The sequence below is a fragment of the Seriola aureovittata genome, chromosome 19, assembly GCF_021018895.1.
Source record: "Seriola aureovittata isolate HTS-2021-v1 ecotype China chromosome 19, ASM2101889v1, whole genome shotgun sequence".
Classification (NCBI taxonomy): domain Eukaryota; kingdom Metazoa; phylum Chordata; class Actinopteri; order Carangiformes; family Carangidae; genus Seriola; species Seriola aureovittata.
Window position 1 is genome coordinate 9,299,902 of NC_079382.1, and position 21,418 is coordinate 9,321,319.

Sequence of the window (21,418 nt, forward strand, 5' to 3'; positions counted from 1 at the left end):
TCCAATTCATCTGACATTTTTTGTAAAATTAGTGTTATTAGTAGAGAGAAATTAATGTGATAGAGGGATGCTTGATTTATGCACCGTGTGTATGTGCAGTGTTTCCCAGAGTGTTTATGGACTCAACAGAAGAGTCCAGATTGGGTTTTCAAAAGCTGGTGTCGCTTAGTTTCTGTTTTGAAAAATGAATTCAGAGTTTAGAGCTTGATTTATCTTAACTCAATGATTGTCTCAGTGCAGCCTCGGCAGGACAACAGTAATATATAATACTTACAAGCACAGCAGGGGCCACTTTCTATAAACAACTAAAGACAGAACGGCAGTTTGGTATGTAGACAGACATCTTATGTGAAACTAAAAAAGGAAATGCTGGAAGTTTCAAGAAGATCCATTTCCTGAAGTGGATAAATTCAAAGTGCTTTGAACCCAGCCTCGTAGCTGTACAACAAAATACAACAAAAGAACTTGTACTGATCCAAAGTCCAACATAATGTATTTCACACTTAAGTTTGGAGAAATCCAACATGTCAAACCAGCTCTTTTCACATATCTTCTTCTGAATGAGCAGATGAGTAATTGTTTGTCTATGAAGTCAGCACTGATTTTATTTTCTAAAAGAAACATATGCTCAAAAAAAATAAAATATTTTCATCACCTGCAGCAATGTAGTGAAGGAGAAAGGAGTGTTTTACACTGAGGGGAATAGAGCATATTGAGTCATTTTTTAAATGCAGGTGATGGTAAACCAAGCTGTCTACAAAACAGGATTTATCTTATTCTAAAAAGGGCAGTTTGCGAGTGACCAGTCACAGTGAACTCTACATGTGCACGTCTCTCTAGACGAGTGCGTCACATATGTTTTCTGGGTTTGATGTACGAACACAGACCCCCGGTCGAGTGAGGATCTGGGGGCCGTATCCGCTCTGTTAGATGAAGGACTCCAGAGTTAGTAAGCTAACTAACAGGCTTAGCTAGTTGGCCTGTTGGGACGGTCACCTGGTAGCACTGATCTTAAGCTACATTATATATTTAACTTGCACTGTGTCAGGCTAGGTCGGGTGGGGCAAGTAGCTAGCATGACTGGCTAGCAGTTGTGGTTGGCAGTCAGCAAACTGGACTGACTGGTTGGCTGGTTCAGGCTTTCTGCCCAGAGCTGCCTGACTCTTCTCCTGATTAGCCAGGCCTGGCTGATGTTTGATGGGCGGCTGATTTTTCAGTCTCTGTACCTCAGTTCGATGATGTCACTTCCTGTAGTCTGTGGTGGAGTTAGCTGTAGTGTCTATCTTTGTGGCAGTTTCCTCAGTGTTTCCAGGGAGCTGCATGGCCGTGGCCTTAGGCCCGCCCCCATTTTGAAGTGTCTCCTGTTTGTATTGTTGCAAGGCGCGATTGACAGCGTCATCAACCAGTCTCTTGCTGACCCTCAGTAGCTCTGCCTCGTCAGGCTCAGACCGGCGACGCCCACCTGGGTAGAACAAGCGCGACAAAAGCATTTACCACCGTTTCTCATATTCAATCATGAACACATTCTGTACATTATCATTCACAAGCTCAATACACACAGTTACGCAAACAATGCAAGAAAGTGAGATATACGGCTCTTCAGCTGCTAAATGCTCTGCTATGTTCACCAGCTATTTGCTAACTTTGTGTATCTGCTGTGTGGTGCTGGGCAGGTAGCGTACAGCAAGTGAAACCTAACAGTGAAGGTGCAGGCCGTAAAACCCACAAGGAGCTGAGGGAAACTGCAGAGATGGGCGATTATTCTCTGTGGATTTGTCAGTGTGAACAAACCTTTTCAGATCAAACATGGTTATTTTTTCCACCGTTAATGTAACATATTGATTAGTGCAGCTACAAGGTAAAATAAGGAATATGCCCCTGGAATAATACTCTGAAAATGATGTACCTAAATAATGAATGAAATATTTGAGTAAATTTATTTATTTTAGGATAAGTCACATATTGTTTTAATAAAATTTGAACTGAAAATCTTATTTTCTGGAACTATACATCTTTGTAGTTTTACAGCATTTTCAGATGCTGCTGAGATGAAACTCTAAACCAGATTTAGTGATATACTGATGCCCCTAAAATTTGTTGTAAAAAGTTGTTGTTTTTCTGTTTTTACTTGTGTATTTTTGATGGAATCAATAATCCCTTTCTAAAAAGAGAACAATATAATTTTCACAAATTGAAATCCATCATCAAACTGTGGATTTTCAAATTCTGTTTATGCCACTATAGCTGGTGGTCTGTATGTGACAGGGATGACATATTCAAATGATTAACTATTGTGACATTTAATGCCATTAACTACAGTGGATTTGATTCCAGCTCCAAGTTGGGTGTCTCTTTATATGATAACAGGTCTTGTTTCATTCTTATTCTCGTATAGTCAAAATGAAAAGGGACGGTAACTATTAATCTGACAATAATAAATGACTATACAATCACTCATTGTAAAGTGAATCCGGAAACAATAGATTGGATATGACAACAATAGAAAAGATGTGACAGTTAGGGTGTTGAGTTGATGATAACAGATGAGGTAAACAACCATCTATCGGCTCTTCTGTACATGCATTTTGAATCTAATCTACCTCCTGCAGTGTTTGAAAAGATGATAAATTCAACAAGTAAAGCTTTTATCACACTGCTAGTTGTGCTTTTGCTATGGACAAAATGGCAGTCAAAAAGACAGTGAGATAGAGGGGGAGTCAGACAGACATAAAGCCAGTTAGAAAGAAAAAAAAGACAGGCAGAAAGTCAATAATTCATGGAGAAAGACAGTTATGCAGACAGGCTGTAAGATGGACAGCCAGCACCAAGCCATTCAGAAAGAGAGTAATAGAGAAGCACTCAAGCATCCGGCCTGTCTGAGGCACGCACACACACTCACAAACACACACACACACACACACACACACACACACACACACACACACACATACACACACACACACACACACACACACACACACACACACACACACACACACACACACACACACACACACACACACACACACACAGATCACTGCGGTGGTTCAGAAACACACTATAACCACCTCAACATTTGATTACTGAAGCCAAACAGAAAATCCCCAAGCTAATCTTCTATACCACAAAACTCTCCTGGGCCCAGGGGTTTGTTTATATGTGAAAGCAGTGTGGTGCTCTATTATTCATTACAGAAGAATACAGAACATACAGAATAGAGTGAGAAAGCCTTCGAGGATGATAAAGGTTTCCTGAGGTGAGAATCTCATCCATAAAGCGATACATCTACTTTTTTTTCTACCAACCTAGTGTTACTGTTGATGTTCTTGTATTGCTTTTTGCAGATTATCCTTCCTCCTTAGAGGAACACTGTGGAATTTTTAATCTCTAGTAGCAACATGGAGCAACATAATTGCTACTGAAATGTTTGCTTAACAAAAAAACTCCACAAGGAACCTTTAAGACACAAAGTATCATTGACTTTTTGGCAAACTGACTCTTAAATCAGTTCAGTAGTATGACAAAATGTAGCTCAGTTTCTCTGATCTAGCTCTCTGCTGAAGTGCACCTGGTGGCTACTAAACATGACACATCCAACCAGCAAAAAGTAAAGTCCTGAAAGGTATGAATTTAATAAGGTGTAGAAATGCTCTGCAGGTGCCTCAGTCCATGAAGACTTGCTATAGTAATGTCAGTCACCGATGACTGATTGTACCACACGTATCCCTTCTTTCATCCTCCAGGTGTTCTGCTGGGCTGACATCTGCTCTACAGACCATACTGATATTAATCAGTCACAATCACATGCATGTCACAGCAACATTTCACCACCACTAGCGGCTTGTTCTGTTGACACATGCATTATGCGTCCATGGATTTGTGTTATTTATGCCAAATATTCAGCCTGCTAACAACACGCTGGACAGAAACCAGCATTCATCAGACCAGACGGCACATGTATACTCATCCAATTATGATCAGCATGTGCTCACATCAGCTTCACTTTTTTTTTTTTTTTTTTTTTTTGGCTAAAGTGGTTTGTACCCAACATGATGTTCTGTTGTAGTACATCTAGCTCATGGTTTATTGAGTTGTGTGTTCTAAGAAGCCCTGCTGCTGTTGTACTGAGATGCTATTTGATTAACTGTGGCCTGCCTTCCAGTTTGAGTGACTCATGACTCTGACCGCTTTTCGATGAGATATTTTTACCCTCAGGAGAATGAACTTATTCTGAATCTGCCTTTCTTAGTAAACTGTAGACACTAGTATGTGGAGCTCCTCAGATGCAGGTAATTTCTGAGTATCTGATACCGGCACTTGTGGCACTAATGATCAAGTCATTTAAATCATGTGACCTAACCAACTTCTACAGGCTTTGCATGGTTATTGCACTGGTCTCAACGCTCCCTCATTTGCCGCCACAAACCTTTATGCAGCTCATTATTGATGATTGGCTCCTGGTCTTTGTGACCAACAGTAATCAAACACCGCTCACATACAAAAATATTCTTTACTTCAGGAAACATATTGCTCACATAAACAAACATGAATATGTATGCAGAGTCATTTTCCCTCCATCTCTGGGAATGCTGTCGAGATATGTGTAGACTACATGTCAAAGTAAAGAAACTGTAGTAAAAGTAGCTCATTTAAACAGCGAATAGCAGCTCCCATGAAGATGAGGGCACAGCAGGATGTAAACATGCTGAACCTATTCCAAGCCCAACAGGTGCTGAGGGCCACTACCTTGTTTGCATGATTTATACTTTAGTCACACATATTTCATAGTGCGGTGGAGGAAGTTATTACAGCACAAATGAAGGAATGTCTATAATAAAATCCTTGCATGCAAAATACCGAAACATGTGAAAGGCAAATATCAGCAAGTAAAGCTGTTGCATTCAAAACTTTTACAAGCTAATGGATCTAGTGCATTATAAAAATGCAATGTCCTGCTCAAGGAAACTACAGCAGGGCGAGGCTGCACGATAACACAAGGCCATACACCCAGGCAGTGCGGTTAATGGACATTCTTAATCACTTCCTGCTCTGCTGCCTGAAACCAGGAGGACAGAAGCTGCGTCTGGTTAACTGAATTTAAACTGATAGGTTACGTGAAATGATCATAGATGAGAAATTAGACATAAGCTGAAAGGAAATGCTGGCAGATACTGTTTTATTGATTAGATTTCTGATTAATTTTATAAAATGCTGATGATTAGCAGATCAGTTGCAACAGGATTAAACCCAAATATGAATTAAAAAAAAAAAAAAAAGATTATTTGGAATTTTTGGGAAAATGATTGAACAAGCTCCACGTCATCGTTGAAAAAGTCACTTATGTTATGTTGTGTGTTATTAATATGATCAATAGTATTCCAGAAGTAATCATCATCAGTTTGATTAGGGATTACGTCATGGAGAACATTTTTAGCCCAAAATCACATGTAGATTAGGTATCGAATGAACCCTCCTAACTCTGATTGTAGACATACGACATGAGGCGGACACATACTTGAACGTTTGGAACGGAGTGGATTCTGAACCAAGTCTGCAACACAAGCATAAAAATGAAATATTAAATCAAGACACACATACAAAAACACAAAAAAAAAACCCAACAAGATGTATTTTATCTTGTTGTCTCGTGGATTTCATACACTCACGAAGCAGCACAGTCATAAAAGCCTCTTTGTCTGTTAACACAAGGGAGATACTTTCAGCGCTAAAAAGTTTTGACCCTGGGCTACATGAAGACTATAATGGATGCACAATCATTCTGAAGAAATATTCTTATCCAAATCCACTGACTGTCATACTGCCAATAGCTGCAAGAGTAAAAATAGGGTGCAGGAACATTTTATTTCAAAGATGGAAGAATTGCAAACACAAAATATTTTAAGTCCCTGTTTCAGATGAGGCGGCACTTTGGAGAATAACTGTCGGATGATTTTAAAATGGGAAGATTATGGCATATGGGAACTGAATCCCTCATTTCGTGTCCTCTCTTATTCAGATCAGTTCCTGCTGTCGTTATGAACATCCAGAAAATAATAGCTTGTAATTCTGACCCTGTATATATGATGTAACGCTGTCAAAGGTCTGTTTAAAGGGGTGTGTGTATGTGAGAAACTCTTTTTATCTTCCAGTCCAATTTCGCCCTGACAAAATGAACGCCTTTATGATGGCAGTAAAGCTGCCCTCTGTCCCTGCTTACACGTGTAATACGTGTAACACACACACACACACACACACACACACACACACACACACACACACACACACACACACACACACACACACACACACACATTCCTCACAAGGCTGACAGTTCAACAGCATCTTACACACTTTCTCACATACACCCACAAATTCTCATAGCTCATATCCTCACTCTCACACTCCTTTGTTTCTGTATCTTCTACTCTCTCTCTCTCTCTCTCTCTCTCTCTCTCTCAATCTTTCTCAATCTTTCAAACCCCCTCCATCTCTACCACTCTGCCTCCTGCCACCTCTTCTCATCTTTACTTTTTCAAACCTCTCTTTATCTAAACCTTTTTTCCTCTCTCTCTTTCTACCTTTTTTTTTTTTTTGCTGGCTGTGTTGTCATGGTGATGGGATGAGAACCAGACAGGCATTTCAACTTTTAACAACACTGGAGGACGTACCGACTTCCATCTGGTTTTTGGCAGGTTTCACTCTCTCATGTCTCCAAGTGTCTTTTTCTCAGCACGTCTTTCTTTTTCCCCCACGACCTTTCTCTTTGTAGCTCATCTTTACCGTCATACTGACTGTCGAGTCTAAAGACCTGGTGCCAAATATTTCCAGTGAAGTCTCTCTCTGTGGACTGACATGTTTTATTTTTGCCTCTAGCTGTAGTGTTCTTCCTTTCTTCATCAGTATGCATTACATTAAACTCTGGCTCTTTCACTGTGATGTTGATTCATCTAAAGCCAGACTGAACCTCTTGACCCATTTGGTGCAAACCAAGCCAATTAGTGTCTTTAACTGGTAAGTAGTAGTAATGAGGACAGTTTTAGGTGGAAATTATTATTATCTTGCCTGGGTAGATACTGGTTAAACCTGTAGTAGAAATGAGATTAGTCTAGTATATGCTGTCCTCTGTCCAACAGTAATTGTTTGCCAGGTAGTGCTTTAATTGCCCGTTTATATTTTTAGCCATGATAGCGGCATGGTTTGTAGGTTCGTCTACCATCTTTGTCCTTCCTGAAATATCTCAACTGAGGCTCAACTCGGCTAACGATTAATGTGTTGATTATTTTCTTGATTTATCAGATAGTTCTTTGGTCCACCACTTTCCAGAAACCAAGGTGATGTCTTTAAATGTCTTGTTTTGTTCGACCAACAGTCCAAGAACCTAAAACACTACATTTACAATAAAAAAAGGAAAACCAGAGAAGCTAAAACCAAAGGACGGGTGAAAGTTAACTTAACAACTTAATCCATTATTAAAATAGCTTGACCATTTGTTTCAGACTGCACCTTAACTTTGTATCTTGTGCCAATTATTTTACTTTGGTTGATGATTAGCTAATTGCTAAACTAAGATGGTAAACATGGTAAATATTCTACTTGCTAAGTCAGAAAGTCAGCATTGTTATTGTGAGCATGTTAGCACCTTGATGTTTGCATTAGGTCAAAGCACAGCTGTGGCTACATATAGCATCACCGACAGATCTTTTCAATAGTGTTGAAACTATACGTTAATTCAATTCAATTAGTTAAAAATCATTAGTTTCAGCCCTAATTCTATTACATTATAATGCAGCAAATAAAAAGCCCCTTTATCATAGTGCACGATGTCCAAAAGTTATGCAACTGTGAGCTTGTTTTGTATTCTAACATTAGCATTTATTTATTTGAGCACTAGAGCTGCTAGCATGGCTGCAGACGCTCCTCCTTTCTCCTTCCACTTTGTTCCTCCTCCCTCTTTGTCTCTGAAGTGCACTGGTTTATAGTCACTCAGACAGACAGAGAGGTCGAAAGGTTGTTGGTGTACAGATGCCGTTTTTGGGATTATGACTGTACACTGTCACGGAGCTTGGAGTCTGCAGCATGTCAAATGACAACTACTGTGTGTCTGCTTTGCTTTCATTTCATTCCCAGCGTCACCGCTCTGCCCTGTTGTGCTTGGCTCTGCTCTTTTCTCCTGGGCACCACTCTACTGTGATTTATTCTGTGCGATGCAAGACCCTTTTAACACCATTACTTCAAACTTCCATGCACACCTATTTATCTTGTTCTGTGGCTCCTTTTTCCGCCAAATAATTAATAGAGTCCACTTCCTGGTTGAATCAGAGCTGACATTCTGCTGAAGCCTGCCAAAAATCTTTAGGCAGGCGCTTTTAATACTTTGTACTTTCCATGATGGAGGGAACACTTTATAATGTTCAGTTGCAGCTGATGGTGGCTACTCTCGTGACGCAACCCATACACAACCACTTCACATTTACATGCAGTATAAACCCATTAAAGACCCGAATCAAATTCACTGGATACAGCAGCATAACTGATTATATTTACACCTAGCCTAACAATCTGTGGCTATGACTAATTTCTTCTTACCCCAAATCAACTGATTCCCTGAAAGCTGTAGCAGAGGTTTAGACACAAATTTAATGCAGCTTATCTGGTGAGGGGAGGAGGATAGATGAAGACAAAGCAATGGGCAGATGAGGAGGAGGGAAAGAGGGGGACAAAGAGGAGGAGAAAGACTACAGTACAGTAAGTGATGTGAGGAAAAGGAGGCTGAGCATATTTGCGCAATGCAAAGACCTCCTTAATGGAGGTTCGAATGAGAAATGAAAAAGCAAAGCAAGAGGAAAAAAGAAGGGAGCGGGTGCATTTGAGGACGGAGGGGGAGGCTGGAGGAGGAGGAGAAGGAGGGGAAAGGAGGAAAAACGGACATTGAAATAGGAGTATAGGAGGAGGACAGTGGGGGTATATAGAGGCTGTGGAGCAGCGGGGTAGGTGGGGATAGAGCCCTGATGGTGGAGTGGTTTCCTCAGGAAATACCAGACGCTCTCTTAGACACGAGATACCGACTGCAGCCCAGTTCAACAAACTTATATTTACACTGTATTCTAGGGAGCCAGGATTCGACTTATTATTATTCATTGCCAGGTAGACTGTTCATTACAAAATGCAAACAAAAATGCACTCCCTAAATACATGCTGAATAACATCAGGATGTTGTGCTTCCTCTCAGGGAAGGTTAATCCAGTAAATTAAACATTTGGCTGGAGGTAGAAAGTCAGATCAATAAACCTAAGCTGTTATCCTTTGGCTGGAGAATGGCCGAGAGACACTACAGTGCCCAATGTCCTCATCAAATGGCCTTTGAGCGAGGGACTAATCACATAAATGCACCAAGGACACTGCGAACTATTTAAAGCATTTAAAATAAAAATTTTAGACAAAAAACCAAAAGATAAAAAACACTAGGAGGAGACGCTTGGATTAAAATTATGCAGCTCTATGACTCGTTACTCATCTTTCTACAACATATTCTGTCATAGTCTAATCTGCCTGCATTTCGGTGAATTCAACAATAGAGAAAAACAATTACATTTCTCACAATCTCTCCCTTGCGCCAGAACAATGGGATACAGGGTGTTGTTGCCCAGAAGTGTGTGAGTCATTACTCTCTACCAGTGCGCTGATCGACAATTTCATGGCTGATAGATTTCCTCTACTGAGACAGTGAACACCATCAAAGCACTTTGAAAACAATGCAACAAGGATGAAGAAGACTTAAAGAGGCACTGAGACTGAATGGGAAATAGCATATGCAGTCATTGTGCTACCTGAGGCCTCGCCTTTATATAATCCTGCCAGAAACAACAGGGTTAACTGCTGGTAGAAAGAGTTAATTTGCATTTTGTCGCCCCAACATGAACATGATGACAAAAAGCGAACTGCCATCATTCTCGTAAAAGAAAGCCTTAGGCCAGATGTTACATTATGAATATGACAGTGGAATACTTAGTTAAAAAAAGTAGAACATAAACTAATTATGTTGGTGATTTGCTCTGAAGTGACTTCAGAGAAATAAGGTACCGAGAAAACATACATACTAGTGCAACCCAATTATTCCTAGGAAATTATTGCAGCCTTTAGCCACAGTGGTGCTTTGAGCTAAATGCCAACGCGCTGATGTTCAGCAGGTACCATTTAAAGCAGAATATTTACCATGTTAGCGTGGTAGCATGCTAACATTCGCTAACTTGGTCATTAACTAAAATATAGATCAAAATAAAAATTGGATTTCAAAAGTCAGGACATCACCACCTAGATTATAATCCACGCTGAGGGGGGGACATTTCACACCAAATAGTTGTCACTCTAAACCAAACATATCAACCTGATGGAGGAAAGGGGAGGACATGGTATGAACAAAGTCAGGATTCATCCTCTGGGCACCATGAGGCAAACCCCAAATGTCACCCTCATGGTGGCACTACAGGAAAACTCCATGCTGCAGGGCACAATCAAACAGACACAGCATTGAAGTGAACATCCCTCATTGATTATACCTTAAAAAGCAGACACTGAACTGTTTCCATTTGTCAGAGCAACACTTTAGTGAATGTCTGTAGAAACTTTCATGGCAACCTGTTTAATAGACAATAGACTGACAATGCCATCCAGAGAATAAGAGAGGATGAAACTAAAAAAAAAAGGCAAAGGCTCTTTTAACATTTGGTTCGGGGGTCTGAAAGGGGATGCAGACATTAAAGCTGTACAGCTGGACAGGTGTGTCGCCCTGTGAACACTGCTTGACTGGACATCAAACAACCAGCCTGGCCTTTCTAGCATGAATGGGCGACAGGAGAAAACGCATACTATGCTTTGATTTGACATCTTTCGGCCTGGTGTCATAGAGCAACTGATCACAACCTAGTCTGTTAGCTAACTTACAACAACATAACAATTCCTATAGGGGGTTCAGCGGTATGAACCATGACATTATTTTTGTCTCAATCGCTTCAGATACAAGCAGCACAAGGAATCACATGCCTCTGCCTCTCAGCGTCACCACTGTTTCCACACCTTGGTTTTTGACGCCAAACTCAAATCCAAAACTGCGGCTTTATTATGTGCTTGACATCTTTATAAAGAGCAGTGACTGTCTGGCCTGGTTTGGAAACACGTCTAGCTTAAACAGTGTCTGGCCGAACAGAGAGACTGGCTATGATCCAGTCAGACCTCGTCTCAATCAAACAGGGGGGGGGGGGGGGGGGGGGACGACGACACAGTATTAAAGAAGTGAACATCTCTTATTGATTGTCTCTTAAAAAAAAAAAAAAAAAAAAAACGCAGACACTGAGTGGTTTATATTTCTCTTTGCAGAACAAAACCTTAGTCCCTTATTCCCTCTGGCCAAGCTTCAGGGCATGTATGCTGCAATTTGAACCCAGCTGTGCCTCCCTCCTCTGTGTCGCAACCTGACTTGGGGCAAAAAACATTCAGTCAGTAGTCAGGCATGGCTTTTTCTGCTCAGTGACCCAGCTCACTGAGCTGTCGTTGGCTGTCAGACTCGCACTTATACACAGTCGTGGCAGATCTGTGAATTTTGGAGCAGGGACAAAGAGATTGTGAAAATGTCAGTGTTTTTATGTTTCTTGGAAAAAAGAGACTGCACAGAAAGAGTTAACACAGACAGGCACCAGAATGAAAGAAAAAAAACTTGGCAGACAGAAATGAATGGGAGAAAAAAGGATGAATTAAGCGGTGCTGAATACATCTCTTTCCTTCTCTCTCTGCTTTCTCGTTGCCTTTTTCTCCTCCACCCTGTTCCCTGTATCTTTCTCCACCTCTTCCTTGCATGTGGTCTCTGCTGTCTTCACCAGCCATCTCTTTCTTTGTGCATCACTGTGCTTTGTGAGTGGATCACAAACACAACCACATAGCTGAATTTTAAACCATTTTTAATTTTGCGATCCCACTGTTGTGCAAACCAGTTAAAAAGGAAAACATTCTTCTCGTCCAATGAAGGTCATTTCTGTTCTGTTGTTATACTGTGAATGCAGGTAAACAGCTCGTTCAGTGGCCAACCAGAGACTGAACCGCCCTTTATTCGCTTATTCTAAGCAAGCTGTGTCCCTGTGAGGAGTCACGCTGCCTTTATCCGACTGTTATTAGAAGGGGGAAAGCACATAGTGATAAGAGGGGGAATAAAGGTTAAGTAATGCTATGAAGGGCGTGGTGCTGTTTGGTTGTGAATTGGAGCAAAATGGCACACACACTATCTGTGTTGCATTAGCATAAAGTAATAACTGCTTCAAAGAAACATGTTTGAAATAGTTGCTAAATTTCTTAAGTCACCTGTGAAGCTGCTCACTAAGGTTATATGAGGAATGTTTCACAAGAACAGAGAGGGGACTTAAACAGGCATTCCCTCTCAAAGAGCAGCAGTGAGGGAGTCTAAAGAAAACTCCTTCTTACTGCACAATTTAGTGACTGGACTTTTGAAAGCAGCGTTGTGATGGAAGAGAATAACTACACTGTTTGTCACTTTGTCTGATAGTTGGCAGGAAATCTCAAAAACTATTAAGCACATTTAAATGAACTTTGATAAAAAAAAAAGTTAGACCACAGGCCAAGGGAGAATTGATTTGATGCAGATCACACCCTCATGAGGCCTTTTATAAGGTACTTTGACTCCTCGACTCGATTAGTTAATCAGCAGAAAATCAATCAGTAGAAAACTTTAAAGCAACAATCTCAAATTTTCTCTTGTTTCAGTTTCTCAAATGATGAGATTTGTTACTTGTATGTATTCTTTACTCAACTAAATGGAATATTCTTGTGTCATTCAGCTCTTGACCGGACTTGGTTGGACTCTTAACAATTACGGTTTACATTATTCACATTTTATAGATTTAATGATTAACTGAAAAACTAATCCACACAAAATCATCAATAATGGACATAGTGATAGTTTTTGGTTAGTTAGTTCATTTCTTGGTTGAATACAATTCCTACAATTACTACATCCCAACAGTTTTTAATCAGTCCCTCTATGAGCATCCAGTCTTCAACTAATTGGCTTAACTTGGCAACTTTTGTCATAATGTCGATGCAAAATATCCATGACAGCAGCATGCATTTACAAGGCAGTACTGTAACTCTGTGGTCATGACATGTGCTTCACACAAAGAAACTAATTCAGCTGTGGGCATTTATGCTTGTGTGTGTATATCTAGTACATTGTTGTGAGAGGTAGTGTGTGTTCGTATGGTTTTCACCTGCAGCGACTGTTGACATGACTGTGACAACTCGTCATCTTGGTCATGGTTGATTCACACACAGACGCACTGCAAGCACGCACACACACACACATGCATACAGTGCATGCACGTGTCTTGCTGTGCTCACGAGGATTACTGTCACTGCATCACAGGGGTAGCATCTGACCTACAGTACACACACTCCCCCTCTTTGTCCGCCTCCCTCTCCTTGCCTGTGCCTTTGTCTCAACATCACCATTTCTCTTTAAGCCCATTCCCTCCATTTCCCCTCATTAGTCTTCATTCCCTGCATCACGCTTTCCCCTTCTCCCTCCATCTCTCTCCACTCAGAAGTAGGGCACAGTGGCTCGACTGTTTATAGCAATGCAGCTGCAAGCGGGGGGAGAGAGAGAAACAGAGAGAGTGAGAGAGAGAGAGAGAGGGGGACACAGGGGAACAGGAGAGAGGAAGACCAGTACAGTGCTTCAAAAGAGCACACATATGCCTCCACACACACACACGCACGCACGCACGCACGCACGCACGCACGCACGCACGCACGCACACACACACACACACACACACACACACACACACACACACACACACACACACACACACACACACCTATTTTCAAAATCACCATTTCAGCCGGTGTCAAAGTCTGCGTTTATGACAGGATGTTCAGCATGATCAACATCTTACATACAGCACGCACACGCATAATGTACAGGCCACAAATCACTGGATCATTTTATTACTTTGTGTCACTGGTTAATCATTAATCCAACAGGTTTGCGGCAATATTAATACGCAGGTTACTTTAATTTTCCTTCAGTAGTTAACAGAAAAGGTAACTAAAAATTTATTAGAAACAAAAGCACAGTTCGAGTTCTAAAGAAAAATCTTTCCTGGCAGTTGAATGGGTGGCAGATTTTCTATTAGTTTAAGTATCTAAATAAGATCAATTTCAATTTCTTGCAATAGAATGAAAACTGGGACAAACAAGTAACTAATCCAATTTACTCCCCCAGATGCTACAGGGAAAACTCAGAATTCCAGCTCTATAGACTGAAGCCTTCCTTTCACTATAGCTAATCTATATCACACTGGTAAACACAGTGTGCGAGTTCCATTCAGTGCAGGTGACATCTTGTATATAAGTAAGCAAGTAATAACAGAGAAGAAACACTAGTTCTACTTCTAAAACATGTAGTGGCACCAAAACTGAATGGTAAAACCAATCAACCCGGATACAGCTGCTACAGAACAATGAGCGAAATCGCTGCTTAAAGCTGTAATCAAACCACAAGCTGCATCAGTCATTATCCTCTAGAGCTCATTTCATTCCATATGAGCTTAAACAGACCAGGCAGTTTCCACTCTGTATCTCTGTCATCTAGTGGAAAATGCGTGCCTTAACTTTGGTCCTTTATTTATCTATTTCAATTTTCCTTTAGTTGACCACTGATGTTGTGTAACAACATATGTTAGATAACATCCGTGCTCAAACAACTCATCCAGAGAAAGTTGTGGTTGTAGAGATGAGGAGATATCCGGCTAATCTGCACCACATGGTCGTGTACAAATGTTAATGTTGTCTTAACGTTGCGTCACTGTCGTGTTTGAGCTTCACTGTTCAGAAAGATGAACGAGTTTTTCACATTTGTGTGTTTCTCCATGTTTACCTTAAATCTCATTTTAACACATGGACATGATGAAGGTATGCTGGTATGCAACTTGCACAAGTGTGATGTGTAAACTTAAAACCTGCTGCACATATGTAATGATACTTCAGTAATGTATGAGATATTTAATGTAGGTAGACTTTTGATTTAAATTCAAGAGGCCATTCGGTATATATGTTGAAGCAATACAGGAAGAACTAATGAAAACAGAAGAAGCTGAAACACTGAAGTATACCGATAATTCTGATGGAAAAAATGAAGAAATTAAGTAATCATACTGTTATTCAGACTAAGAATACTTAAAATGCAAGACAAGACTGGAACAGAAAGTTGTTTTGCAGCATTAATCTTTTTTCCACTGATGTATCTTTAGGTATCATATAGATGCCCTTCTGTGGGCCTCCCTTCATGCAGAGTGAAACCTTTGCAGATTGCCCAAAATGCAGCAGCATGTCTGGTCTTCGATCAGCCTAAAAGGGCACATGTCGCTCTGCTACCCATTGACCTACACTGGCTGCCCATGGCCGCCTGAATATATTCAAGTCACTAACGCTTGCCTTCAGAGTGACTTCTGGGTTTGCACCCATCTACGTAAACTCAAACATACAAGCTTACGCTCCCTCTCGGCCACTGTGTTCCTCCAAAGAACGTCATTTGGCATAGTCATCCCTGCACACAAAGCAATCACAGTCGAGACTGTTCTCGCCTGTGGTTCTCCAATGGTGGAACTAGTTAGCGAATGCTATCAGAGCAGGGACATCCATCTCTTGAAGACTCAACTCTTCCGAGAGAACCTCCTCTCCTAACACCTAAGGCCCCCTACCATGCCTATCCTTGCATGTATTGAATGGATTTAGTACTTAGTACTTACACCAAGGTCTCTCACTGCACTGAAGCTTTAGTGTTGTCCCTCGCTTGCAAGTCGCTTTGGATAAAAACATCCATCTAATGAGTAAATGTAATGTAAATGTAATGTGGAGCGCTATGAAATGATGTTTTGTCAAGTCCCAGTTTTGTTTGTATCATGCCCACGAGCATGTGATTCACAACTTGTCAGTTTCATGCCGTTCCACTCATCGACAATTGGTGGCAGTAAGGTGCAAAGATGCCCGGCAATGCTTCAAAAAAAGGCAGTGAAGAAGACAACTGCGAGCTAGGAAGCATGGATGTTCACAATGCATGGTTTAGAACATGAAGAGGATTTTTTTTTTTTTTTTTTTTTAGACCTCAAGGATGCAGAGTGTGTTTTGGTAAGAAACAGCAAATGTAAACATAACTTTTGTTTGTTTACAAGAAAACTCCACACAGCACCTTTAAGTTTTTATTGTCTGGAAGCATCAACGAGATCTAATTAGAACAAGGTTTGAGAACAAACATTAAGTTTAGTCCTCACAGTTGATATCTGCAGTAAGAGGCCTGTAAGCAGACTTATCAGTCACTCTTAACTATTTCATCTTGTTGCAGAAGCTCTTAATTCACAAGCCAGACCATTACTCTACAAATATACAATATTGGACTGCACACAAAGGGAACTGTATGATCACACATTCTTACACGCATGTACTCTTTGTCCATCTATAGGTCACACACACAATCACAGATGTAGCCGTGCACACACAGACAGCTGACACAAAGCGACACACACACACACACACACTGCACATTATATTTCTACACTACATGCACACAGTCTCTCCACAACACACACCCACGCATGGAGACAGGAGCAGGAGACACTTACTGATTTTCTCCTCGGTTTGGGAGAAAGGGAAGCAGCACAGTTGACCCATGGCGCCTCCTTCCCTCTCCTCCTGTTCCCCTCTCCCTGCTGTTACCCCTCTTTTTCCTTTTCCCCTTGTTCTAAGACAGACAGATGGAGTGAGAGTCCTGCTTATTCCCCTGTCTCTCCCACTCTTTATCTCCCTGTCTTCTCCCTTTTGTGTCACTCTTTCTCCCCCCTCAAACGACAGGCAGACACGGCGAGGATGGAGGCAATAAAAAAAAAACCCTCCCTTTTCGTCTGTGCAGCCCAGAAGAAGACGGAGCACGGCAGGAGACAATGAAAAAAATGAACGAGTGGCTCCTTGCTCTCGCTCTACTTTGCACTGACACAGGGAGGAGGGGTGTGTGAGTGTGTGTCAGAGAGAGAGAGAGAGAGAGAGAGAGGAAAGGAGAGGGAGGGATAAAGAGAGAATAGGAAAGCTGGATTGTGTGTGTGTTTGTGTGTGTGTGTAGGGGACAAAAACACAAAAAGAGTGTCATTTTTTTATGTGTGTTAAGTGGGGACACAAGGAGGAGAGGTGTGAATGTGTACAAGATAACAAGTGTGTGTGTGTGTGTGTGTGTGTGTGTGTGTGTGTGTGTGTGTGTGTGTGTGTGTGTGTGTGTGTGTGTGTGTGTGTGTGTGTGTGTGTGTTTGTAACTAGATGCGGACAGTGGAGGAAGGGTGTGCTGTGTGAGCCAGCAGAGTAAGTGTGTGTTCACGAAAGAGACAGAGTGAGCACACTCAAGAGTGTGGCAAGTGTATGGACAAGGAAAAGGGAGCGGTATACATGAGGAGACGGCAGACACTACTGTGTGTGTGTGAGTGTGTGAGTGTGTGGAGGGGGGGAGGGGGGCTTCAAGCTCCACCTACACTCGTCACTGTAGCTTGAATAATGGTTGTTGAATAGCCGGCAGCTGCAGCCCGCTACTGCTTGTATCTATGTTATCTATGAGATCTATAATATTCTTTGCATAGGCCAAATATCCTCAAAGAATAGAAACATTTTTTAATGAAAATTCATTGTTAAATATAGGTCAACTCCAAGGTTAAGTATGGATTACGGTTAAGGCGATGGTCAGCAGTAAAGATGGATGTCCCAAAGTGAGGCGCAAGGGAATATGGAGACACATGGAGATTATCAGCAGTTTCCCATGTGTAATCAATGTATTTCATATTATCTGGTATAATGCAGCCCTCAAAGAATGCTGCAAATGTAAGGAATATTAGATGCTGCAGATTGGTAGAGCTCGGACTCACATTCTGAACCTAAGTGAGTCTGACACGATGGAGTCCAGTTCAGGCCATTATTTCTTTTATTCCACCTGCATTGGATCAGTTCGGGCTTATTTTTCATCACGTCCGTAGAAGTAAAACACTCCTCTAAAAAGGTGACTGTGGTTTTCAACTTCTTAGTTTGCTGTCAAATCCAGAAAAATGCTGATATATCTGTAGAGGATATTTTTAATGCTGTAATGTTTGGTTGATTGACAGAAAATGATGTGGCAAGACTTAATAACAGAGCAATTCAGCAAGCTAAAATGACACATATTTGCTTGCCTTGTTTGCTTTATAAAGGTGAGGAGTTTTATATCACGTTAAACTGTATTATTACACAACCTGTGAGGGCTGTTTTTTCACTTTTTTCCCCACATCTTATAAACTAATTGGTTTGTCATTAATGACAATGATTGTTAGGTTCAGCCTGTGTATTAATAAAAATATTGATTTGATTTTTTTCTATTACTATGTCAAACAGGTTTCATCACACTTTGTGCGAAATACTGGAATAGCACAGAATTACACAGCGAATGACTCAGTGACTGAGTCTTTTCTTGCAGCCATACATCAGTTGAACACTGGGTATCCCTGCTCAACTCTCTCTCTCGTCATTAATATGAATTACCATGCCTCAGTCAGCATCGCCTGAATGGTTGCGTAATCAGACTAGCTGAGCAATTTGGATGTAATATATATTGTGGCGCCATAAAAGGCAGACTTTCCTGCTCTAACTCAGCTCTGAACTGCACTGCACTCTGATGTAATGATCTCAAATGAGTCTTCACAGTCGGAGCTCAGTGTAGCCCGCCAGCACGAGTTGCTCAAGCTGATCGAAAACTCTGTTCTGACAGGAAAAAAAAAAAAAAAAATGTTTTACTTCACTTTATATTGCTGTTGCATTAAGCATTATTCTACAATTGGTGAAATGGAGTTACAGTTTGATGACCTTTCAGGTAGTGGGAAGAGACAAAACACACTATCAGCCTCTCTGAAGTTCCTGCACTGACTAAAAATGGATTTAAAAAGCAGAGTAGTGCAGCAAAATGTAGCTCAAGGGAATTTTTTTTTTTTTTAAGTGCACCCAGAAATACAATTTATTCAAAAAGTTACTTATGCATATATATCTGCGACTTGGAGTCCATCTCCACTGCAAAGCTCTGCAACTACCTGCAGCTCAGCCATCATTCCCTGAAGGCAAACTGATCATCAGCACACAAAGCTAAAACCGGTCTGCCTTCCATCTCTCCTGACATGAAAACTCAACTAGAGCTTATGCTCAAAAAGAATTTTTAGTCATGAAGGACCCAAATGGTCATATAAGGTATAAAATGCTATGTCTAAGAAAACTCAAATTACAGATACATTTTAAATGTAAATAAAGATTATTCACAAGATACTATTTACATGATTTTGTTGCTGTGCTCTGTATGATGAAATCAGGATGCAAGGTGCAAGGTGATTAGAGGCACTGCTTATCAACCAGAAGGCCTTGGTTCAAGCCCTTTCAACAGCCCCCTTCAGCAACTGTGCTGATGGGTCCTTGAGTAGAACAATGACTCGCCACCAGATTCAGGGATGCTTTTTTTTGTAGCTCCTTGTGCAAAAAACCAACAGAGTGTTAGTCAAAAGCACATTTAATGGGGGATTACAAACACGAGGTAAGGAGGTGTGAGTGTGTGAGTGAAGAGCAAGATGGGATGTTAAGGCAAATAGCCACACCCACACACCACATATATTGTAGTGTGTGATGCGTGAACCACTGAGCTCAGCTGTGTGGGTAGACAGTGGAGCCCTGTCTCCAACAGCAGCATTCAGCTCACAGCTGCAACTTTACACACACACACACACACACACACACACACACACACACACACACACACACACACACACACACACACACACACACACATACACACACACACTGTGATAACTGCTATTTGTGTGGCCTAAGTGTTGTCATTGATGAGGCTCAATTGCTATTGAGCGTCAGTTATACTGTACCCATATGTTAATGAACACACACTGATCATCCCTGTATACACACAGACATGAATTCTGCCAGGAGTCTTTTTATAAACAACCTGTAATTTGTGGATAATTTAATACAGTTGTTTTTTCTGAAAGTTCAACTATAGAACATTTCAGACACTATTCAACTGGGTATAAAATAATGTTATATGCTGTAATGTACAAGTTTGTGAGTCTCTGCTTAAGAGCCACACTAAATATGCTTTCAGTTAAGCCTTACAATGCAGACAGAGAGACGCTTGAAAAAACCCTGCAACAGTGTTGACTTTGTTTAGCTGAAGGTTGGCTCATGGTGCCTCAGTACTTAGTCACAAGACAGGTTATGCACACAAAGAGAAGAAGACAACTGCATGCTGCAGATAACAGGGACTTTGTGATATGGCTTACTGCTTATCATAAGACTTATATGAATAATTTACTCTAGACATGCTAACATGCACACACACAGAAAAACAAGCAATGCACGCACCTTGATGTGCAAGAAAAAAAACAGGCACCTGTGTGCATGTTGTGAATAATGTTGAGACTGTGTGTGACACGCCTGGTATTTTAGCATTTCTACTTGAAATTTTTTCAGTGATGGCGTGGTGGTGAAGCGCACTTAATCAAGTGTGGCCACAAAGTACTGCGTATCCAACAGTTATCTTCTATCTTTCAACATTTAATATTTATAGGACTATTAGGGCTATTATCAACATGAAACTCACCATGAAAATGTGATTATTGCTCTAATGTACAAGATTGTTTAAGACCCACAATGCAGAGAGAGAGAGAGAGAGATGCCTGTAGTCCAATATTGTCTATCCATCCATTGTCACAAAGCTGTGTTTTGTGAGGTCACTGTGACTTTGACCTTTTCTCTTTGACCTTTGACTCCCAAAATCTAATGGGACAGACGCCAGTCAGATAGACGGACGTACAGGCGGATGGACAACTCGAAAACATAATGCCTATGAATCTGGCCATCGCTGGCGAGGAGGCATAAAAGCATTACTTTTTTATCAAGGTATTGAATTGTTCTGGTTCATTATATTTCACTGTCACAGTAAGAATCATTTCTAATACACACAAAGCACGTCGTCCCTCTAGTGTAGCTCAGTGACAACAAATCAACCAATCAGAGTACGGCTACAAACCAACTTAATGATCAGAATAGAGCTACAAACCAACCCACCCAAATCCAACCCACAGACGGACGGATGGATGGACAACCCGAAAACATAATTCCTCCGGCCCTGGCTGTTGTCGGCATGGGGGCATAAAAACTCTCAGACACTTCTTTCTTATTCACGAGAATCATCTGCTGATGTAAATCATGACTCGCAAAAAGGGATGTCAGGAGACTTACGATGAAGAATTGCTGATTTGCATAAAGCTGAAAGGGTTACAGAGTCATCTCAAAGAGT

The 21,418-nt window shown here is 41.0% G+C and overlaps 1 protein-coding gene across 3 annotated transcripts in view; it reads right to left on the bottom strand.

Annotated features, from left to right (window-relative positions):
* Window positions 1-662: 662 nt before the first annotated feature.
* Window positions 663-21,418, bottom strand: part of LOC130187628 (A-kinase anchor protein 7-like) — a 40,842-nt gene continuing 20,086 nt past the window's right edge. For 2 of the 3 annotated variants that reach the window (XM_056405384.1, XM_056405383.1), the window contains exons 10-11: window positions 5,516-5,551; window positions 663-1,462 (exon numbers count right to left, since the gene is read on the bottom strand). In XM_056405384.1, the coding sequence (XP_056261359.1) occupies window positions 1,242-1,462; window positions 5,516-5,551 (257 nt within the window). In that variant the 3' untranslated portion in view covers window positions 663-1,241. The remainder of the gene's footprint in view (window positions 1,463-5,515; window positions 5,552-21,418) is intronic. The other variant, XM_056405385.1, reaches the window with a different exon arrangement.